Source organism: Sceloporus occidentalis, unplaced genomic scaffold, assembly GCF_023333645.1.
Source record: "Sceloporus occidentalis isolate IW3139 unplaced genomic scaffold, rSceOcc1.0.p SCAF_5, whole genome shotgun sequence".
NCBI lineage: Eukaryota > Metazoa > Chordata > Lepidosauria > Squamata > Phrynosomatidae > Sceloporus > Sceloporus occidentalis.
Window position 1 is genome coordinate 178,370,102 of NW_028316985.1, and position 24,729 is coordinate 178,394,830.

The 24,729-nt window shown below is 42.9% G+C and overlaps 2 protein-coding genes across 3 annotated transcripts in view; one reads left to right on the forward strand and one right to left on the reverse strand.

Annotated features, from left to right (window-relative positions):
- Positions 1-24,729, forward strand: part of CCNI (cyclin I) — a 63,957-nt gene that overhangs the window by 27,508 nt on the left and 11,720 nt on the right. For both annotated transcript variants that reach the window (XM_089526289.1, XM_089526291.1), the window contains exon 2: positions 7,617-7,773. In XM_089526289.1, the coding sequence (XP_089382415.1) occupies positions 7,660-7,773 (114 nt within the window). In that variant the 5' untranslated portion in view covers positions 7,617-7,659. The remainder of the gene's footprint in view (positions 1-7,616; positions 7,774-24,729) is intronic.
- Positions 1-24,729, reverse strand: part of SEPTIN11 (septin 11) — a 158,300-nt gene that overhangs the window by 3,874 nt on the left and 129,697 nt on the right. The window lies entirely within an intron of this gene.

The following is a 24,729-nucleotide window of genomic DNA, read 5'->3' on the forward strand; positions in this document are numbered from 1 at the left end:
GGAATCTCTTTTCTTGTGCCATTGGTTTGTGCTTGAGTCTGCTTCAGTTTGGTGTCTGTCCTGATATCACTTGGGTTTTTATAGTCTGACAGTTGGATCAAAGTCTAGGAATCGACCGGGTAATTCTGGCTGAATAAGAGTGAAACTGTGCCAGGATTTTTATTTTTTTATGGTGTGAAATAAACACACAAGGGTTGGAAAGCACCATAAATTTCCAATAGAATCATAGTTGAGTCCATAAGGCAAAAAGAAGCCTTTCCACTTTTTGCAAAACAAGGAACAGAAATCAATTTGTTTCTTGTTTTCAGTTTTACTTGGACATACTCAAATATCAGCAACCAGCTTCATTGTGCACCCCCCAATAGTCTAGATAGGTTACTTTTTTGGGATTACAGCTTCCAGAATTTCCCCAGTCAACCTGACCAGTGCCAAGCTCTGTGTCCCACAACGTCTAGTGTGTTGTGCCAACTGCTTAGAAAAGAGCTTTCAGTAAAAACCTGAGGACAGCCAATAATTAAAAACAAATTATTAAAAATGACATTTTTTAAATGTCTGAAGATACAAGAAACCTAGATTAAAATAAATAAGAGACTGGGAGTCAGATCACAGTTGTACTATCCCCACATATGTAAGGTCCTGTTTGCTAAAAGTCTATGGTGTGGCCTGAATTCTGCCAAAAATGTGTGTGTGTGTGAATGTGCCTTCAAGATGGATGTGGATTTATAGTGACCCCATTAATTTCATAGGATTTTTTTAGGTGAGGATACTCAAAGGTAGTTTTGCCAGTCCTTCCTCTGAAATACAGTCTACAGTATCTGGTATTCATTGGCAGTCTCCCATCCAAGGACTAATTGGGGTGACCTAGCTTAGTAGAAGGTATTCATTTCAGATTCATGCAGGCAAGTATCTTTGCTCCATGGTTCACTTTTTCTATGAGCCTTCTTTTAAGAAGATCAAAAGAGCTGATCTTCTTAAAAGTTTCCACTCTTGATTGCCTGGAGATATCTCTGGACATTGAAGATCAGTTGTGTATGAGGGACTTCGGCTGCATGCACACTGCAGAATTAATGCAATTTGACACCGCTTTAACTGCTACAGAACCCTGGGATTTGTAGTCTTGTGAGGCCCCAGCATTCTTTGGCAGAGAAGGCTAAAGACCCTGTAAAACTCCAAATCCCAGGATTCCATAGCATGGAGCTACAACACATAAAGTAGTGTCAAACTATTATTCCACATAGGCCAAAAACCCCACAAAAAACTATCATTTCTACAGTGTAGATGCATCCTTAGTGAATGTTAGAATTTGTGTTAGAAGTTTAGAAACTTAGAAGGCCCCCTTCCCCCCTCCTTTTACCATCAAGCTAGCTTTTGTCTCCAGTGCTTCTGTTTCTGGTGTAACCTTTACCCATAAACAAGTGGCGTGGGGAGGGGAAACCAGCCTGTTTCCAGTTTAAATCCCACAGGTGTGCACAGGCTACTCATAAATCTTACTGTTTCAGCCTTTGTCAATAGCTTGACCAAGGAGTTGGCCAGCCTCCATGGCATCATGTTTCAGATTTCACAATCTGGCAGATGTAGTTGCAAGCTGAATTGCTTTCCCATGGATTTGGTCCCGCGGTGTGGACTTTTTTTTAACCGATGTATGAGATGAAGCTGAGAGGGAGGCAGTCAGGCAGTGTGTCTGATCAGAAAAACAGGAAGAAGTGGCAAAGAACAGTTTGATGGAAGAAAACTTTTCCTTTACCAATAGACTTAAATAGCTCATCATTTATTTTGCAGGTCCTTTGTTTTTAATAATTGCATTAACTTCAAATCTAAGCACACACATTTTAAAACATTCTGCTGCAGTAATCATCATATCTCTGAGAAAACATTTGTTGTTGTTGTTAATTGCACTCAAGTCGATTTCTACCCATGGTGACCCTGTGGATGAGACATCTCCAAGAACTCCTGTCCTCCACTGCTCTGCTTAGCTCCTGTAAACTCATATCTGTGACCTCCTTAATAGAATCCATCCATCTAGCATGCAGCCTTCCTCTCTTTCTATTTTCTTCTACTTTTCCCAGCATAATTGTTTTTTCTAATGAGTTGTCCCTTCTGATGCTATATCTGAAGTACACCAGCTTAAGTTTTGTCATCTTTCTTTCCACGGAGATTTCTGGCTTGATGTGCTCTAGGACCCATTTGTTTGTCTTTTTGGCTGTCCACGGGATCCTCATCACTCTTCTCCAGCACCATATCTGGAATTGATTTTCTTCCTATCTTCTTTCTTAACTGTCCAGCTCTCATATCCATACATGGTAATAGGGAATACAATGGCTTGTATGATTCTAAATTTTGTGCTGATTTGTATATCTGTGCATTTTAGAATCTTTTCTAGTTCTTTCATAGCCACTCTCCCCATTCTTAATCTTCTTCTGATTTCCTGGCTGCAGTCCTCATTCCTATCAATGTTTGATAGAGAAAAAAATATTTGATAGAGAAGACTTGCTTTTCAAAAAATACTGGAAGGGTGCTGGTGCTGATGTGGTGCTGATCCATGGAATAACATGAAGCCTGGGCTTCCAAATCTTGTGTCCAGTTTTATTTATTATGGATTTCAGAAAGAGAATTGGTGCATCTTGCACTTGGCTGGCCTATATGGAGTCCTTGAATGAGTGATGCAAAGGTCCTGTTCTGGTTAGACTAAATGTGGAGTCAGAAAGCAAGAAGGACCCATTTGTTGTAACTTCATCTCTTGAAGCTGATCTTGGCTTTGATAGGTGTTTATGTTGAGGCTTTGACAGGTAACAGAATGTTCCAGGGCTGGAGAGCAACCAATGGGAGCTTCTTTGATGTGTTGCTGTTCTTCTTTTGTACTGGCTTGGTGTCCTGAACAGGTGTGCTACCTATTCATTTTTGAGATTGCAACAGTACCTGTTGAAGAAGATGACCCTGTAGATTGAGTTGTCCTCTACAAAAGATGGATGAGATCAGTGGCAGCACTCATCTTTATAGATACTTTGGGGAGGTATTGGTTTAATTTCATTGACATGGGCAAACCCTTGTAAAGAAGTCTTGACTATGGTGTTGTGTGACAGCAGAGTTGATAAATCAGAATTTGTAACTGGATAAAGCCAGTGTGGCATAGTGGTTTGAGCATTGGCCCATACAGTGCATCTGTGGGCGGAACATCCGTGGGTGAAGGTAATTCAAACCTCCACCCAGTCATGGGCGGATCATTTTTTGGTCAAGGTGGGACTGAAGGCCACTACTCAGATCCTCCTCGGGGGTGGAGGACTTATTAGAATGGTCTGCCCTCAAAGGCTGATGGAACCCAAAAGGTTCCAAGAAGCCCTGGAGGGTTTTATGGTTGGGAACAATGGCTATTCTGTTGAAGCCTTGGTTGATACCTGGAATATCGACCTTACCAAGGGCTATGGACATTATCGCTCCTGAGCGTCCTTTTTGGTCCGCTTCTAATAAAAAACCATGGTACACCCAACATCTCCGGAAAATGAAGCAATCCATGCAACGACTAGAGCGCCACTGGCGGAAACATCACCGCTTATCTGACAAGATACACCATAAGAATCTTCTTGATTCCTATGGAGTGGCAATCGACGCAGCAAAGAATTCGTTCTACACTGCTCATATTGCATCAGCAGAGTCTCATCCAGCAGAGCTGTTCAGGGTGGTTAAAGAGTTAACCTAATGATCTCCCACCCTGAACCCACTTTTAGAACCAACTAAAGCCTCCTGTGACCTATTAATGACTTCTTTGCTGATAAAATCTCTCAGATAAGGGCTGATCTTGATGCTGGTATTATAACAGAAACTATAAGAGAGGTATCCAGTGACTTCATGGACTATGTTAGACTGGATCAGTTCGAGCTTGTAAATACTGATGAACTGGACAAGCTTCTTGGAAGTGTAAGGAGGACAACGTGCCCCCTCGATCCCTGCCCATCTTGGCTGGCCGCTCAGGGAAGGGATGCAGTAACAACTTTACTTCAATCTATAATTAACGCATCCCTCAGGGAGGGGAAATTTCCATCCAAGCTTAAACAAGCAGTGGTTAAACCACTCTTGAAAAAACCCTCCCTAGATCCCCTAATAAGAAATAATTATAGACCGGTCTCCTTACTACCATTCTTGGGCAAGGTGATCGAAAGGGCAGTTGCCTTCCAATTCCAGGCTGTCTTGGATGAAGCCAATTATATAGACCCATTTCAAACTGGCTTCAGGGCAGGATATGGAGTTGAGACTATCATGGTCGCCTTAGTCGATGATCTCTGTCTGGGCATTGACAGGGGAAGTGTGACCTTGTTGGTACTCTTGGACATCTCAGCGGTACCATAGACCATGGTATCCTTCTTTCGATTCCATAGACCATGGTATCCTTCTTTCGATACCATAGACCATGGTATCCTTCTGGAACGCCTTAGGGAGTTTGGTATCAGGGGCACTGTGTTGCAGTGGTTCAGGTCCTACCTCTCGGGCAGATTTCAGATGGTGATGCTGGGAGACAGCTGCTCTCGTAAAAGAGAGTTGACATCTGGCGTCCCTCATGGCGCCATTCTGTCTCCCATGCTGTTTAACATTTACATGAAGCCACTGGGACAGATCATCTGGAGACATGGGCTGGAGTGTTATCAGTACGCTGATGACACCCAAATCTACTTCTCTATGTCTCTGACTGCTGCAGTGATCAAGGATGGCATCTCTCCTCTAAATGCCTGCCTTGAGTCGGTAATGGGCTGGATGAAGAAAAACAAACTCAAGCTGAATCCAAAGAAAACAGAGGTACTTGCAATAGGTACTCCTGGTCCAGGAATGGAGATTTGTCAAACAGTCTGGACCGGGGTCACACTTCCCCTAAAGGACAAAGTTCACAGTTTGGGAGTGCTCCTGGACTCGTCTCTACAGTTGTCATCTCATGTGGAGGCGGTGGCCAGGAGTGCTTGGCACCAACTTTGGTTGATATGCCAACTGCGCCCCTACCTGGCCCAGAAGAACCTTGAAGTAGTAGTACATGCTCTGGTAACCTCTCGCTTAGACTTCTGTAATGCGCTCTACATGGGGCTACCATTGTATCAAGTTGGGAAGCTTCAGTTGATCCAAAATGCTGCAGCCAGATTGGTCACGGGAACATCTAGATCAGACCATATCACTCCAATATTAAAATCTTTACATTGGCTGCTGATCAGCTTCCGGGCGCAATACAAATTGTTGGCCGTTACCTTTAAAGCCCTACGTGGCTTGGGTCCGAGTTACTTAAGGGAACGCCTCTCCCTACACAATCTGCCCCGCACTCTTAGAATATCAGGGAAGAAACTACTGGAATACATGAAAACCAGATTAGTTACAACTTCCCATAAAGCTTTCACAGCCACAGCCCCTGAACTATGGAACAGCTTGCCGGAAGAGATCTGCCTTATTACTGCACTGGAAGCCTTTAAGACGGATCTCTTCCAGCAGGCCTATCTATTTGATCTGCTATAATTGATCCTAAAGAACATCCCCACTTCTGACTCAGTAGTATGGGAACAGATGATGATTGGATATTTTAATGATCGGTAGCAGTATTGCTGACCATTTTATTGTTTGTATTTTTAGATAACATTGTATTTGCATTTTGTATTGTTGAATTTTTTGCTGTAATCCCGCCTCGATCCGCAGGGAGAGCCTGGAAATATAAATAAAATTTATTAGTACTGTATTATTATTAGGTGACCTTGAGCAAGTCACACTCTCTCAGCCTCAGGAGGGCAATGATAACCCCCCCTCTGTAGAAACTTGCCAAGAAAACTCCATGATAGATTTGCCTTAGGGTCGCCATAAGTTGGAGACGAGCATGCATTCCAGCTTGATGCTCTTAGAGGTTGCAGGTTAAAATTGGGATTTTCAGAGATACTTGTTTAAATTGAATGTAAAATTATCAGTGGCAAAATGGCAGTATGTAGATATGTTGCATGGCCTGTCTCAACTCTGGCATGCTTGTCAGAGCTGATCTGAGTAATTTTGCCCACAAAGTGTCTTGCACATTCATCACGGTGGGATAACCAACCTTGCAAAGTCGTTGTGGTGAATAAACAGGGGAAAGGGGAAGCCAAAGGTTTGTTCTTCTGTAGGGCAATTGGTTTTTTAAAATTCACTTTAAAATTATTTCTTTTAAAAGCATTCTAGTTTAAATATCTAGATTAAATTACTGTATATATCACTTTGGGGAGCCTTGGTAAGGAGAAAGCCAATTTATAAATACTTTTAATAAATGAGTAAATCCATGTATGTTACTCAGAGACTTCACTCTGGGATGTACGTGCAGTTAAAATATTTGAACATGGCCTTCTGTAATGTGTTTAGCCATTAAAAATTGCACTGCAGGCTAATTCCTGTCCCTGTACAACTCTGGCTTGGATGAAGGTGTGCTGGAGGTCGTGGAATGTAGAGCAGGCATTTTGGGACCTACTGCCCTCAGGGAACCCTTCCTGCACTGACTTGTCTGCCAAAGGACTCCTGTCATGGATTCCTAGTATGCTGCAAAGGATTCTGGAGAACATTCCAGAGAGCATGCACATACTTTACTCAAGGGTATTGACCAGGCCTGTTGAGCCTCACCATGACCCTACATGAACTGAAAACGCCAGCTAGGACACACCTAGCTCTGTTCCTTCTTTTCAAGGAGCTATTGGTAAACTGTTCTGTTAAGGGAAGTTCTTCCATGACCACTAGAATTTTGGAAAAGTTCCTAGTACATATTCAAACTCATAGAATTATAGAGTTGGAAGAGACCACAAGGGCCATCCAGTCCAGCCCCCTGCCATGCAGGAAATCTCAATCAAAGCAGATGGCCATCAAGCCTCTGTTTAAAGACCTCCAAGGAGGGAGATTCCACTACTCTCTGAGGAAGCATGTTCCACTGTCGAACAGCCCTTACTGTCAGGAAGTTCCTCCTAACATTGAGGTGGAATCTCTTTTCCTGCAGCTTGCATCCATTGTTCTGGGTCCTGGTATGGTCCTGGTCAAGCTGACTCTTCAAATTGCCCTCTTTTTCTGGCTAGCATGACCAGTGAATTTTAGGAACTCCTGATATGCTGCCAAGACAGAGAAAGTGACAAATGAAACGTGCAAGAGAAGGGATGGCTGACTGATGTAATGCTAAAATTATCAGTATGTTCTGTGTTAAAAGGTGGGTCCAGATCTGTGAAAGCTGTTGAGTATAATGGTTTAAAACAGTGCTACTCGAAGTCATGGTTCCTGGACAGGTGTGTGTATGCCTTCAAGCTGACTGTTGACTTATGGTGACCACATTAGTTTCTCAGGGTTTTCTTAGGCAAGGAATACTCAGAGATGATTTGCCATTTCCTTTCTCAGAATATAGCCCGCAGCACTGGAGATTCTTTAGGTGTCCTCCTATCCAGTTACTAACCAGGTATCAGTTTCCAAACCATTGACTGCTGGTCCCTGAAGAATTCTTAAGGAAGAACAAAACAGTAATAGTCAGTGGGCCTAAATAGTCAGTGGGTACTGGTCTCTGGTCCCCCACATCATATAGTATAAGAAACACTGTTTAAGAAGATATGTCTGGCATAGCTGCACCATTAACTGCCTTTCTTTTCTTTACTCCTTTGCAGGTAGCTGTATTCACTTGGGTGGCAGGCAGACCCAAGGGGTACCATGAAGTTTCTGGGTCCCCTGGAGAGCCAGAGATTGTCTCTCCTCCTGGAGACGGCAATCTCTAGAGAAGCTCATATGTGGAAAGTGCACTTGCCCAGAATTCAGCCCAATCAGGTAAAGTTTGTTCTCTACACTTGTTTGTTTCTTGATTTGCAAAATTCTTGCTCTACTCAGAAGGGGAGAGATGGATTTATATCTCACTTCTCAGCAAAGAACTGGTCTCATTCAGTCAAGCTTCAAGAATTTATGCCAAGGAGGGACCTAGCCTTTTGGTCTGAATGGATGAGTAATGTTTATTTTGGGGAATATATGTGAAAACTCTGAAGAACATACTGTGCTGTACTGGCAACAGTTGTCAGACCAGTGCTATGAAGAATCCCTGTGCAGCAGCTTAATGCAAATTTACTCTGTCATTCTTGTGTTGCTAAAATGCATACTTGGATGATTGGTAGGTACCTGGGTACCTGACACTTTGAGTGAATCTGCATTACACAGTTGTAGCAGTTTTGTCTCACTTTAACTGTCTCACCTCCATCCTTTGGAATCCTAGGGTTTGTGGTTTTTGAAGTACACTTGTCCCTCCACCTTTGTGGGTTAAGCATTCATGGATCTGATTATTCACAGATTATTGTGTTTGTTGCTGCCTCCACTGCTACCCAATGCTATCTTTAACACAGACTTCGATAACACCAATGTCACCGGAAATCAAATTGGAAGGGTGGCTGGGCCTGGCCATGCATGCGTTCTCTCAGTTGCTCACTCATGTGGGAAGATGGTAAGGGGATGGGATGGGTCCATGGCTAGGGTAGGGGAAGGGGATGGGATGAGTGTCTCCTTTCATCCTTCTTATGCCCCCCCCCCCTCATCTCTTCCCTGCTAAGTAAGTGAGTGAGCAAGTAGGGGAGGGAATGCACATGTGGCCAGACCCAAACATCCTGCCAGTAAAGGTACTTTTTGTGTGTCAAATATGATTTGTGGAGTCTAGAGATATTTGTAGTTTTGCCAGTTTAGCAGGAGTCCAGTAATCCTAGCCCCCACAAAAGCTGAGGGCCAACTGTATATATTTTAAGCATCTCTTACTCTTATATACATCTCTTATATATGTTAAGCATTTGTATTTTCTGGCTTGTTGTGTTACGCAGAAGCATCCATTGGAGAAAAAATACACACACGCACACATACACACAGGCAAGTTGACAGGATGCTGAGCAGTGGGACCAGAAAGAAATGAAGTGAAAAAAAGTAGACCGCATGTGTACATTTTGGTGTGCTCTGGTTTTTTCTCTTTCCAGTGTTTTCTCTTTTCAGGCTGTTGCCAAGGTACAGAGCAATCTTGTAGAACTGAAAGGTGTCAGAGCTTTTCTTTGCTTCCTTTTGTTAGGACTTAAATCCTTGATGGTTTTGTATTTGCGTAAGCTGATCAGTTTGGGATTTCAGTTGGCTAGATGCCAAGTACGCAAAAACAAAAAAAAAACATGGGAGGGAATATCTTGGCACCCCACGCAGATCATGCTTCAAAACCATGGAAACAGCCTTACGAATGACTCTCGCGTCCCTAGGACTCACACAAGATTTTGCTTTGTATTTCTGCTTAATTTTAGAATTGACGTTGGGCTTGCATTCAGAGTCATCACATCAGTCATTCATTTGTGGCTAGAGGAATTTGCTTTTGTTAATGGGGGAGGGATTCATTTTGAAGTAAGACAAGCCATGGGACCAGTTTTGCCAGTAGAGGCTTTTGAGTTGCATACAATTCTTCCTGCTTGATGTAGAACTCTGTGCCTCTTGTAGGCTCACTACAGTACTCCAAATTTAGTCCAAGAGAAAATCCTCTGTGTTATGAAAGACTCTTATAGAGTCTACTCAATATCCTATGTAGCACAGTGATTCATAAAGTGAGTGATACACCCCACTAGGGGTAGTGGAAGAAAGATCCAGAGAGGTGGTAAGGAAAAATGGGTGGCAGAATGGTACTGAGGAGAGAGAAGTTGGTGGGGGACCTTCAGTCAAAGTATTGGCATGCAAAAAAGGACAAGGGCAACCAATGGTTTTTAGGACCATAGTGAGGATGAGAGTTGCATTAAACTTCTGTTTTCAGGATCCTTTAAAACCTCTGCAACCTTGTTGATGGCTTTATGTAGTGATGATGTCTCTAGTTCTTCATCTACCCACACAAGTTCACTCCCGCGGTGCCATTTTGTTACAGATTGGCTAGCGCAAGAAGTTAGAGTGTATAGTGGTGGGGCAGAAGAGGCAGCAAAAGAGAGCTTTCACATTTGAGACTCTACTTTGTAAGCTTTGCTGGGACTTGGCTGGCAGGTTGAAGTTGAGCTGCTGCTCCTGCTTTCTTTCATGAGGTAGACCAAAAGAAGAAGTAGCAGAAGAAACAATATTTTTGGGGTGTGTGCGCTATGATTTGAAGCTCCCTAGGGAAGGCATATATCTGAGGAAGGAAGGGGAAGAGTATCTGGGAGTGATTCTTCTAAATAATTCTTTGCCTGTCTCGGATTGAAAGCCCTTCCTTGTCTGCAAGAAGCTTCTCCCTTTGGACCCAGTCATCTTGGGAGCAGCAACTGAACAGCTGGTTGAGCAGAGACCAAGAAGCCTGTTGCCTGAGCCATCTTTTGCTACAAGGTCAGCACGTTTGATAGGCTTCTTGGTCACTGCTCAGCCCAGCTGCTCAGTTGCTGCTCCCAGGGTGACTGGGTGTAAGAAGAGCAGTGACTGTGATTGTTTGATTTGAAATTGTAGTAAAGCTGTAGACCTAGTGTCAAGAAATAGGCATTGGGGGTGCTAGCGTCATTGCCCAAGAGGATGGGGGGGGGGGGCAGTGCCCAAAATCACTGACCACTGATCTAGCTCATTGCTTTCTACTTTGAGGCCTGGTTGAAAACTAACACTACCTGTCTCTCAACCATGGTTAATAGAATCAAGAGTGAGCTTTTATAGTCGTCTCCTTCCCTCCATTCTTCTCCATTTCCCTTAGATGTTTTGCTTTGCCTTTCCTTCTCTTGCAAGCATGAACCATAGCATTGTATTGAAATCTACATCACTGTTAAACTTAGTACATTTTCCTTAGCACTTGAAGCCATAGTGTGACGCTACTTTAGTAACTTTGGTTAATGGCAGTTACGATGAAGCAATAAGTGATCAGACGTAACCTTTGCATGCTTCTTCCCTCTCTTTCCTTTCAGTACCTTGGCATCTTCATTGCTTCTCAGTGTCAACTCTGTTCTGACACTAACCATTATTACCATTAACCAAAGTTAGCATAACCAAGCTTTAAGCACTGCGTGCAATGTACCAAGTTTAGTGGCAGTATAGACTTGATCAAACACTACAGTTAGTGCTTACAAGAGAAAGGAAGGCAAAGCTGCATCTTTGAGGTATTTACCAGTTCAAATTGCTAGTAACTATCTTGGATGTTATGCAGAGGTATTTCTGAGGGCTTGTCTACTTGGACAGATTTCACCCAAATTCTCCCCCAGGCTCTCTGTCTTCATGGCTCCCACATCCAGGATTCAGGATTTCCTCACTCTAACCCATGTTTAAATAACTCATGTTATGGTGCAGGTTTTCATCTCTCTTTGCAGCAACAACAATGGATGCCTTCACTTGCAGTTTTTGCAAGCTGCCCTGTGCCACCACCACTGTGGGCCCGAGTTGTTCTGAGGTCAAAATGAGGAGCCCAGCATTGATAACATGGATTGGCACCTTGTTCTGACTTCAGCAGCACATCAAGCAGTGTGTGGGAAGGTGGTCGCCTGCCATTGGCTGCAATAGCCAAAAACCTACAGCAAAAGAGTGCAGGGTAAGAGAAGGAATGTGGGGCTAGAATACTCCAGGGGCACCCCAGAGTATTCTGGCAAGTGAAAACAAGCTCTTAGTACTTCCAATTCATGGGATCCTTTAATTGGGGATGGGTGGCATAGTGCATCAGATTTGACAAGTGCAAATTCTAGCCTCTCTCCTCCCACGACTTCTGTACAGAGATTCTGACCTGTGCTCTGATTTTGGATCAGGAAGAATCCCCATTTTAAAGACAAGTATCATTCTTCTAACCCACTTGATCAGGGTCTGTGCTTGGGAACAATTTACATTTATTTTTAACTTGCCTTCCATTTTTAAAATTGCATCACCTGGTATTGATTCAGACTTGAGTTTTAGAAGCTGCAATTCTGGTAAATTACTCTGACTTGATAGGAAATAATGGGTGTCTAGCTGTCTGAGTGTAATGGGGAAGGCTGGAAGCATTGAGTGCTGCTTGTGGCAAAGAGCGAGGGGTGGGATTCAGACAGTTGGACCCAAGGGAATAAAAATGCCAAATACATGTCTGCAGAGGTATAATGGTAGTTTTTAAGTCTCAGACAATTCTGGGTTTATGGCCATGATATAAATAGTTCTTTTTAATACTGATGCACACACAGTTAGAAGGGATTCTGGTATCTGGTCAGGCAGGCGCATTCCTCTTTTATCTCTGTTTTGCTGTTCACATGGGCTCAGTAAGGGCTTTTAGAGGCTGCTGCTATTTACATTGCCTGTTATACACAGTTGCAGCACGAATGACTAGGATAGAAACCCACTCTTTCCCAGCTCAAGATTTATTGTTTCACTTCCTACAGACATGCTACTGCAACCAAGCACTGTTTTTCCAGGCCTCCTTCACCATCTTCCCAGTGCTGATGCTAATAAAATACCTTCTAGTTAGATAGAGGACAGGGAGGAAATGGGAAAGCATGAAAAGGCTTTGTAAAAAGGGCCTTTTTGTCAGAGTCTTTGTTAACTGAGGATATGCCTGTATCTTATTCCAAAGAAATAATTTTAATTGACCCCCTGCCAGTTAATTATACAGTGCGCCCGCGCCATACGTAGGCACGCCATACCCCATACGTAGGCACGCGCGGGGCGGAAGGGGCGGTGCGTCCCATTCAACTGAATGGGCGAGCGCTCCTGTTGCGCCCCGCGCGCAGCCACGCCAATGCGCCGCCGCGCACGAGCCCCATTGTTTCCAATGGGGCTCGAGCATAGGCGGAATTCGCCTTATGCGGAGGGATCCGGAACGGATCCCCCGCGTAAGGCGAGGACGGACTGTACTAGGAATTTGCATCAGTTTTACACTTGCTATTTAACTGTTCCAGTCACAGTTGGCTCTGTCCTCATCAGCCAGGTATTAGGAAAGGGTAGAATCAGACACTTGATAAATCTAGGCCAGTATTGTCAGCACTGACAGGCAGCAGGTCTCCAGGGTTCCAGCAAGGGTTTTGCTCAGTTCTTCCTGGAGGTGCTAGGAACTGAACCTAGGAACTTCTCCATGGAAAGCTGGTCTTAACCACTGAGTTATAAGTCAACCTCTGTTCTCAAGACTGTAGTTTGTACTTGATATTATGCAAAACAAATGAGAGACATCATTGAAACTTCTTTAAATTTGAAAACTGGGAACTTGCATGATTCTCTAATTTGGAACGGAAATGGAATTGAGGTTGATGCTCACAAGATGTCTAACAGTGTGAAGGAACAAAATATATTTATTGTGACACAGAAATTAAGCAAACAAAAACAGTTATTTCTGCAAGGTTCTATAGGTAAAGGTAAAGGTATTCCCTGTTGACAAGGTTGTCAAGTTGTATCTGACCATAGGGGGTGGTGCTCATCTCCATTACTAAGCCAAAGAGCCAGTGTTGTCAGAGATGACTTTGTGATCATGTGGCCAGCATGATTTCACAGAATGCTGTTTACCTTCCCACTTAAAGTAGTGCCTATTTATTTATTTGCATTTGCATGCTTTTGAACTGCTAGGTTGGCAGAAGCTGGGACTGGTGATGGGAGCTCACCCCGTCATGTGGCACCTGGGCCTCAAACTGTCAACCTGCCGATCTTGCAATCTATACAGGGTATCAAAGCCACTGTAACCTTCCTGGGAGCTGGATGTGCTGTTTTCAGTTGTATTGTGAAGCTGCGTGAAGTTTATGTCTTTGCCAGACTCTTTGTGTCTGTGTTTGTGTGTGACAGCCTTTTCTTTTTTCTGCTTTCAAAATTGTTTCTGGAATCTGTTTGGAATTAATGAAATCAACAAAGCAGACAATTTTTCATTGGTTCTAAGCAAGCAACCAGCACCCTACTACAGTTGCCTTGAAAAAAAGCTGGATGGGATTTTACAGATTTATTAGTGTCTGCTTGAACCTGTTGAGACACTTAGTTCTCTCAACTTATGGCAACCCCATGAATTTCATAGGGTTTTCTTAGGCAAGGAGGTGATTTTATCAGTTCCTTCCTCTGAAATACAGAGTGGTGTTCGTTGGTGGCCTCCCATCCATAGTATATGTACTAATCAGGGCTTATGCTGCTTTGCTTCCAAGATCAGATGGAAACTTTTTGGGACTACTGCCCCCTTTCCTCTTGATGTCAACCCTAGTGGCCCCCAACACCTATTTCTTGATATTAGGTGTACTGTTTGTATAGAAGCCAGCCAGCCAGCGGAGTCTACCTCAGCTGTACCCAGCTTGCCACAGCCTCCTCAGCTTCTCATATGTGAATACAACAAAAAAAGTGGCCAAGGCCTGCTCCTTCCTCTTGCCCATGTTGGCCTTATAGCAAAAGGAAGGCTTACTGGCTAGCTACTCAGTTGCTGGTCCTATGGTGACATGATGCAAAGGGAGCAACTGGCTAAGCGGCAACCAAGCAACTGGCTAAGCAGCAACTGAGCAGCCTCTTACCTATGCCAGCTTTACAACAAAGGGCTGACACAGCTGAGAGGCTTCAGTGTCGTTGATTGACCTGCTGCTCAGTTGCTGCTCCCAGGGTGCAAAGGGAATTCTGTTCCTGGGTGCAAAGGTAGATTCTTCTCCTCAAAGGAGGATGGCAACCAAAATGGTGAAAGGTCTGGAAGCCATGCCTTATGAGGAGAGACTTAGGGAGCTGGGTATGTTTAGCCTGGAGAAGAGATGATTAAAAGGAGATATGATAGCCCTGTTCAAGTATCTGAAAGGGTGTCATATTGAGGGTGGGCCAAGCTTGTTTTCTGCTGCTCCAGAGAATAAGACATGGAACAATGGATGGAAGGACAAGAGATTCCACCTCAGCATTAGGAGGAATGTCCTGACAGTAAGAGCTGTTTGACTGTGGAACACTCTTCTTCAGAGTGTAGTCTCCTTCTTTGGAGGTCTTCAAACAGAGGCTGGATGGCCATCTGTCAGGGATGCTTTGATTGTGAATTCCTGCATGGCAGAATGGGGTTGGACTGGATGGCCCTTGTGGCCTCTTCCAGCCCTGTGATTATAAGGAAGCACTCTCAGTCTGACTCTTTTGGAGAATCAACCCCAGATAGCTTTCCCTCTCCTTTTTCAAAGATGTGACTTCCCCACACAGCTTCAAATCTCCCTCACCACGAACATTGTTCCTTGTGTAACCTCTTCTCTTGGCCTATCGAACAAAAGTAAGCAGGAGTATCAATACAGTTCCAACCTGTCAGCCAAGTCCTAACAAAACTCACAAAGCATAAGCAGGGTCCCAAATGTGTACGCTCCTTTTGCTGCTGCTTCTCTCCTGCATCACATGCTCTAACTCCTCATCGCTACTATGCTCCTAAAGGCCACTGGTTTCCCTTATCTTTCTTGTATGCTAGTCCTTTGATTGAAGGCCCCGCTGCCACCCTCTTTTCCGTCACTGTACTCCTGGATTTTTCTATCACCCCCAGGGAGGTGGGAATCACTGTTTTGGGTGATTCAAAGTGGAATGGGTTTTAGGTATTAGGCCACAGCAAGACCTAGAGCAGGGGTGGGCAAAATGCAGCCCTGAGATAACATTAACTATTCAGAAGGCAGTGGAGTCCCCCTGGCTTGTTTTTGAAGTCCTCAAAGAAAACCCCTTTCTTGATAATTCACCTTCAGCAGTGGTGATTAACTCTGTAAACTGCAGAATCCTCCTGCACAATTTAATATCAACAAATTCCAGTTTTCAAAACTTCAAATGGGCTTTTTTGGCTGTCATTTTGGGCAGTCTTTGTTGCTCCTGGAAGGTCTGAAGGATAGAAAATCGGCCCATGGACCTACCACAATTGTCCAGTTCTGCCCTAGAGACTGGGATGTAGCATTCAATTTTCCTGAGCATAGAAAGATTACTTTTTTGGACTATAGATCCCAGAATCCCCATGATGACTAGGATATATGGGGAATTGTAGTCCAATAAATTAATTTTTCCAAGTTCTATCTTGGAAGTATCTCTAGATTAGTTTTGCAAATATAGGCAAGAAAGTTACTCATTAAGTCATGTGTGGCACAGCCAATGCCAAAGAGAGAGAAAAAATTGACTCTATTTTAATTGGCTTCCTTTTTTTGATGCCTGGAAGTGATTCTGATTTGTCACTGGAGACTAAGGAGAACACTTTTTTGAGTCTGCACTTAGGTTTGGGAGGATGAATGAGGGGACTGGAGACCAGTGAGCCTTCCTTTTCTTCTGCATAGCATATCTGGAAGAAGCTCTGACTCTGGCTTTCATCCCAGGCAGGTTTCCTATGCTGGCATCGTGCCGACATACAGGGATCACCATCAGTATTTCAGAAATACCAACGATTATCTTAGATTTCCTGATACCACAGAGGCAGACCAAAGGGGTTTGGGTGGTAGATAGTGCTATGGGCCACCAAGGCAGTTGCTAACCAACATCTCTTCAGATTCAAGAAAGTTGCATTAGGCTTTAACAGTTCATTTTTAAAAAAGTGGAATGGGTTGATAATGTGAGATATTAAGGTTGGAAAGGAAGTTGTGGAGCTGCTCCTAAAAATTCCTCACTCTTTGTCTCAATTGGAGTTGTGCTGCCTTTTTTTATTTCATTACCTGTCCCATTCTCCAAATAACAGTTTGGCCCTTTAACACAGTTTTTAAGACAGTGGCTAAAGCCAAGCCTGAAATGCTGAAATGAAAATCCAATAGCATTCGCTAAAAATGTCTCACTGGTCTCCAATCATTCAGATTAATTCTCTCAAACTGAGCAGAGTCACTCTTGCTTAGTTAATACACCATACCCTCTAATGTTTCACAGGTGAAAACTAAAATGTGTGGTCAAGTATGGTTAAAATGGCAAAAGTTATTAATGAAGAAACACACACGAGCTGCAGCATTTTGATTTTTACCTGACACTACTAGCAAGGGCAAGATTTCGCCCCCTTCTCTCCTCTCCCCACTGCTGAGTAACGGTAAATAAGAGCAAACTGTTTTTGTACTTTGAACTCAGTTTGCAGCAGTTGAAGTAAGCTGAGGACAAAGAATTAAAAGACATAGCCACGTTAATCTGGGAAATCAATATGCAAAAGGATCTTGTAGTGCCTTTGATACTAACTGAAAGAAAGAAGTAGGTAGCATGAACTTTAGTAGGCTTGAGGCTACTTCTTCAGATGCTTGAGAACAAAGGGTGAAAGTAGAAGGAGGAGAGAGAAGCTGGGACATTTGAAAGGACTCATCAAGATTGTCATAGTCAAACTGGGACAATTGGAGGGTTTAGAAGCAAGTTCTGGCTAGAAGCAAGTGGACAAGACTTAAGGTTCCTTATCCCATTTCCTAAGTAGATGAAAATAATTTATCCTCTCATTTCACCTTTGTTTGGGAACAGCCAAAACTTTAGCTAAGACAGGGGTTCCCAAACTGGGGTGCCCACAGATGGAATTTCAGAGGGTGAAGCAAACAGTGGGGTTGTTTCCTTGAGAGATGACGTCCAGCATAGTGATGGGGAATATGACATGGACAACTCTACCATTAACATATCCACTATGGTGTGATGTCTTGTATTTCTGATTGGATTGTTATAATGATTTCTGGATTTGCATATTATAGTGCAATATAATTTAGCATATGCACTTTCTGTACTAATCTATACCCTCTTATGTTCTCTTGTTTGATGATGCATTTCTTCTCTTTTGCTAATACATAACCTTCCATTTTACATAGCCCTGTTTGTAGGTCAAAACCAACATTATCGCAATCATTGTAAGACAGCTTAGAAGTGTTGAATGTTGTGCAGTGTCATAATGTAGCATGGGCATACCGTTGGGCAGAGAGGGGACAATATTAGGTATCGTTCATATGGCATCCTGAAAACATTTTGGCCAGAGTGAAGTTGAAGGCTTTCATGGCCGGCATCCATAGATTTTTGTGGGTTTTCCGGGCTATGTGGCCATATTCTAGAAGAGTTTCTTCCTGACGTGTCGCCAGCATCTGTGGCTGGCATCTTCAGAGAATGCTTGCCTGGAAAGCAGTGGGGTATATATATTGTGTGACCTGGAAAGGCAGGAGTGATTTGCATGTGTATTGTTCTGTTGCTAATGGCAGGCCTCAGGGTGGGAGGGTATGCAAAGGAGGATTAGTGTCTGCTTGATTAGTGCTCATTGTCTGCTGGTTTCCCAAAGCTGGGAATCAAACTCTGGTTTTCAGAGTCATAGTCCAACACCCAAACCATTATGCCACACTGTCTTTTGTATTGAGAGTATATTAGAAGCAGGCAAAGTGTGTCACTGAGACCACATACAGAACTCCCCAAAGAATGCTTTTGTGATGTCTCTAGGCTCCCTGAAGACCATCCAAAGACAGAGGGAAGCTGAATTGTCTCTCTTGAAAGCCTCTAGGAGTGACAATTCACCTTTGAAGTTAGTGGAAGGGCACTACTGAATATTTTAAAAAATATTTTTGGTTTGTGTCCTCACCTCTGTGTATTGGACAGTCCATGTAGACAGAAAATGTACCCATGGACCTGGCGCAGGCCCTGTTTTACACCCATAAAACCCATGGGGGCCTGGAGACTGCTGCTAATGCAAAAGCACACATGCAGAGTCCTCAAAGCCCAAAGTTTTTTCCATCTCTGCCATGAGTATCCTGAGGGCCTTTCACGGGTAAAGCAATATGATTCCACATCACCTTCCATTTGCAGTTTGGGGAGAGGCATTTAGACATTTTAGCTAGAGAGCTTTTGGACCACACCAGAATACAAATCCCAGGATTCTGTAGGATGCAACCACAGCAGTTTAAAGTAGAGTCATAATGCTGTATTTATTTAAAGGTATTCTTCAGTTAATGATGTGTTCCTGAGCCTTCTTCAAAAGAAAATTTGGTGTCAGAGACAGAAATAATAGGGTTAGGTTCCTACACCACAAAAAAGAAGAGCAATTCAGCATGTTCCAGCAAATGTTTTATTCAGAACTAACAATATGCATATGTGAAGTAAAACAACCAGGTCAGGTAAGTCTTGCACAAGTAAACAAAAACATTTGAGATTTTCTAGAGAGCATTCATAAACTTTTTCCAAAATGCACCCAGTGATGACTTTCCCCCCAGCTTCCACTTTGGAGGCCAAGCTTACAGATCAATGCTTTTCTCATATGTTGGGGATTGCTGGTGAGGCAGGCTTATCTGCTCTCCCCCTTTCTCTGTTTTTCTGTTCATGTGTGCTTAGTAAGGGATTTTAGAAGCAGTGGTTGTTTACCTTGTCTGGTATAGGCAGGGGCACAGTACAGTAGTATTGGATAGGCTAGAATTCTGCTTTTTCCCAGATCAATTTTTATTGCATTTATTGTAGACACACTGCTGCAATCCAACACTGAAAGTTTCTCCAGCCCTCCCTTCACCATCTTCCCAATACCAATACTGCTGAAAAAATTCCCAGCTAAACAGAGAATGAAGAGAATAGGAGAAGGGCTGTGTACATGAGAAAGACTTTGTAAAAAGGAGCTTCATTTCCAGAGCCTTTGTTAATTGAGATATGCTAGTCCTGGTTTAAAGCTGTTAAAGGTTTTGCCAGTCAAAAGCAGAGGTTTGTTTGGAAGTGGACTAGCGTAGTGGCTTCAGGTTCCCTTTCATTCCTGTAAGGAAAAGCAAAGTGCTGTATTTTGGAGGCTACCTCTATGAAAGGAACAAAGCTTGTTCACAACCATGGATGGTTGATAACTCATTAAGAGGGATAACATAGAGTGGGTACAGTACATCTCTGATAATTTTGATTGGTCATGCCAACTGGGCATGATGGGATTTGTGGTTCAACTAGGGGTATCTGTCTAGAATAGGGAGGAGAATCTTGGCCCTCTAGATGCTTTGGGCTGCAGTGTCCATCATAGCCAGTGGTGAAGGACAATGGGAGTTGAAGTCTAACAACATTTGACAGGCCACAGTTGATGAGGACCCAGCAGGATCCTAGTGGATGGCAGAGCTCAAAGTGGGATCTACATAGTGCTGGCCTCCATGACAGCTGCCCATCATTTTTAATGTTCTTAATCCCTACTTTTGATAGTACTGGTCAGTGAAAGTCCCTGTCTGGATGCAGAAGTAGATGAAACTATGATTTACCAGCCTGTAACTGTAACTTTTTTCAGGTACAAGGAGTGCTGATTTCCCCAATTCCTTTTCACATTGCATCTGACCAGGCAGGACATTAACCCAAGATGCATGGCAGAATTAACTACAGCATCCCAAATACTTAAATTATAGAATCTACTCGTATGTTTACATGAAAATGCTATCTCCTTGCAGCACGATACAAAATACTGACCATTGTTCACCACCACAGACTATGGGATTGCAGTAGCATGATGTTATGGTTTGTGGTGGTGAGCACTCTGTCCTAAACTCAATTCTTTGATCTGGCCCCAGGCTGGATCCCAGCTCCCAAATTATACTGCTGAAATGGAGACAGTTTGGGATAGCCTGTGTGGAAGCACTGAGAACTCTGTTTAATTCTGAATTACTTAATTCTTAAATATATTTCTTTTTTACTAGATTCCAGTTTGTGGATGTCAGGAATTTAATAAATACACACATACATACACCGTCCAATAAACCAGGCGGGTTTCATAAAGTATTGAGTGTCTTATTGGTCAAGAGCAGAACCTGCTTGCAAATAAACTGGAAACCAGCACAACTGTTTCAGATTTTTCTTTGTTCCTGTGAAGAATAGCAAAGTCCTATATTTTGGAGGTTTCTCCTGTGAAGGAAATGAAGCTTCTCCCTGCCCCCCACGGTGGAAGCTCTGTTCCATGTTAAGAGAGATTCCTCAAGATGGTACAATATGTCTCTGATGGTCTTTCAGTGGCCATGCTGGCTGGGGATGATGGAGGTTGTAGACTATGTCAGCTAGCGGCCAGCTGTGTAGAGCAGGGGTAGGAAGTGTGACCTTCCAGATGCTGTTTGACTGCAATGCCTAATGTGGTCTTTGAGGTACCATGGTAGATGCTGTCCAAAAACATTTGCAGGAACCCTCAGCACTCACCCCTCTACAGTCAGAACACAATAACCTCCAAATGGCAGTAGCAGTAGGAGTAGCAGTAAAGTGCTATGAAATTATAAAGATGCAAAAAATGTGTATGTGCAGTAGTCAAGATGACAGTTGGCCCTCCATCTCCATGGATTTTTCATCCTCGGATTCAAGCATCCACAGTATGAAAATATTTTTTTAAAAATATACAAATGGTAAAAAGCCAACCTTGATTTTGTCATTTTATATAAGGGACACCATTTTGCTATGCCATTGTATTTAATGGGACTTGAGCATCCACAGATTTTGGTATCGGGAGCGGGGGAGGCTGGAACCTAGCCGTAGCAGATATGAAGAGCCCACTCTATTTATGAAACCTCAAAATGACCAATTTTGGGTGTTTCAAAAGAAACATGCAACACACAATGTGTACATATAAACAAATTAGAACAGTAGATTCCAAAACAGTTGAATATATTGATACAAGCACATAGAGTCCAGATGTGATCATGATAATGATTCAGCAACTCAAACAAGATGGAGATGACATCTATTCCTGGGATTATTATATTCTGAGCAAAAACGCCAATTGCCCACCACTGATGCCAAGAAAAGACTTCTGCAGAAGCACCCCTAAAGACTGTTCCACCAAACATTTCAAGTTCTACAGTGGATTCCATCTGTGGTTTCCTTTTCCCTTTGTGAACCTGGGTTGTTTTTACTTTGAGTTTCAGGGATTTTAAAACACACACACACACACTGGTCATGGATGGTTAAGAAAAACACTTTTGACTGGCATCTCACTGCACCAGCTAATAGTCTGGCTCAGCAGGTTTTAAGAATCACCTGAGGGAGAGAACTTCTCCACTGTTCCAAGCAGCTGAATGTAAATATTTCAGGAGGCCAAGTCTCCAAGTACACGGAGAACAGAACATCTCAGCAGCAGCTGCAGCAACTGTTAGACCTCTGTTTAGGGTTCAAATCCTGTTCTTCCCCCAGGGGTGCGTAATTTCAAAGAATGGCCAGAGAGTTTGTGTATGTGTGTGGAAGCTTCCTTAGGATGGAAATTTTCCACTCCTCTTACCTTCAAAACCCTTTTAGTTCTGTGTTTTGAAACTTCTTAAGGTGAAGCATTCTGGTAACATAAATGAGAATCCAGTGGATCCTTGGCATCCACTGAAGTTTGGTTCCAGGACTCCCCTAAAGATACCAAAACTGTTGGATATTCAAGTCCCATTATGTACAGTGGTATAGTAAAATGATGTCCCTTACATATATATAAAATGGCAAAACCAAGCTTTGCTTTTTGGAATTTATTTTTATTTTTTAAATATATATTATTAGTTTTGTACAATACACTATTTGTAAAACAATAAAAAGGCAAGAAAGAAAGAACAGTATACCATCACTTTTTTAAACGTAGTTTACACCTCATCTTCCACCTTTCTTTTCCTTTCCCATTACTTTCTCCCTTCTGGATTTCAGATTATAATCTGTTCTATGCTGGCTTCAATTTCTTTTCTTTCTTTTCTTCCCTTATTTTGACCTCTACCTCTTCTTACAATTTTTATTCCCATTCAGTTTTTCCTGTTCCCTTCTCCTTTATTCACCCCTCATTTCTATGTTAACTTTTACTAATCCTTTTTCTCTTTTCATTCCTACCATGGTATTATTATTTTTTTCTCTCACTATTCCACCTATTTTATATCTAACTATGCTTAGTAACAATATTATGTATAAGTCAACAAAACCCAATGTATATTCTCTCCCCCATTTTTGCTTTCTATAATTTGTTAGTAATTCCCATTCCTTATAAAATTTCATCGTCTCTTGTCCTCTAATCCTCCATGTCATTTTGTCCATTTCTGCCAAGTCCATCAGTTTGATCAGCCATTCATCCATGGACTCTGTAGTTTTCTAATATTGACTATATATTAATCTGGCTACCAAGACCATATAATGGTTGGAATTTATTTTTTAAAATTATTTTCAAGCCTGGATGGTTGAATCCATGGATGCAGAAGCCATGGATACAGAGGACTGACAGTATCTTGGTGTAAACAGATTGCACTGCTTTTATTCCAATATCCACATGATCTGTGTGGCTCAAATAGTAAGAGCAGAGAGGGATTATCTCTCTGGGTCAGAATTCAAGCAGAGCAGCTATGCTGTATGGCCCAATTTCCTTCAGCCTATCCAGAATCTGCATCCTGCTCAGCAAGCCCAGGATCAGTTGTTGGTTCAAAAGTCCATGGGGATCACACTTGGGATGGTCTAGTGACTCCTCTTTCCCTCCCCCAACCATTTTTTGAAGGTCTTCCCCATTTCACCAAGAAACAAGCAGAAATTGCCTTAGATATCATATCCAACTTAACAGATGAATTTGTGGGGATGAGATTAGTGACTATGAAAGGTTGGCATCATGTCAGTGTACTCACACAGCCGTTCACCTTATGCCTGTGTATATCTTTGTTGGGGTGTGGTTGCTGCAGATTCTCATCCATCCTCTGCGATGACCAAGATCAGTCCTACACTTGCCAGAATACTCCGGGCTGCCCTCCTGAAGTATTCTAGCCCTGAATTCCTCCCAATTCTCTGCTTACCTGTTCTCTTTTGCTGTGGGTTTTTAGCTCTCGCAGTTAAAGATGGGTGGCTACCTTGCCACGTGGTTTGTCAATTCACACTACTGCTAAGGTCAGAACAAGGGACCCAGTTACGCTATCAATGTTGGGCACCTTGTTCTGACCTCAGAGTGACTCATGTCCACAACACATGTCCATCTCACAGGGGCCGTGAGTGAAAAAGCAGCTGCCATCATCGCTGCAAAGAGAGACAAGGATGTTATTTTTTTAAAAAATGTCTTATTTGAATGTGGATTAGGAGGAGGAAGCCCCAAATCAGGTACAGATGTAATGAAGACAGCCCAGATTCAATTCAGGATTTTGTTCCTGTTTCATTTAAACAGGAAACAGAGACCCTGGAAGAAATTTGGGGTAAATCAACCATGTATTTGAGGGGGTGTCATAATGAGGATGGAGCAAGCTTTTTTTTCTCCTGCCTCAGAGAATAGGACACAAAACAATGGATGTAAGTTACAGGAAAAGAGATTCCACCTAAACATTAGGAGGAACTTCCAGACAGTAAGAGTTGTTAGACTCGGAGAATGTTGGAGTCTCCTTCTTTGGAGGTCTTTAAACAGGCTGGATGGCCATCTGTCGTAGGTGTTTTGATTGTGAGTTCCTGCATGGCAGAGAGTTCAACTGGATGGTCGTTGGGGTCTCTTCTAGAGAAACTCCAAATCATCACCCTGACTCACTGCTTTCACTTCCATAGGCCTCTACCATGGTCATGCAGTGACTGGTGGAGAATTGGGGAGATTGGAGTAATGTCTGGTTATATCCCCATAGCAAGATGCAGAATAATTACATCATGTGGTGGATCTTAGAGAATGTCAATGGATGCCATAATTGTCCTGTACCTGGTTATGGGGACATAGCCAGATGCTTCTCTGATCCTTTCCCACTCTCCACCAGCAATAGAGTGGCCATGGAAGGGAGTTGCGGTGACTGATTTATGAGTTCAGGGGATGTTGAAAGCACACATGAAGTTTAGTTCAGTATATCGGAGCCAAAGTGTGTTATAAAATGAAGTGGAGTGAGAGTTGCTTTTGACATTTTGAGCTGTGGCACACACACTCACACACCAGAATTTCAGTGCACAAGCCCTTTGTCGTGCAAAATATAGCTCTTTGGCTCCCAGCCAGTATTTTATTTTTCTATCTGCACTTACTATTGTGCTATAGTAACTTTAGAACTAAGCAAACACACACTGATAGATGCCTTT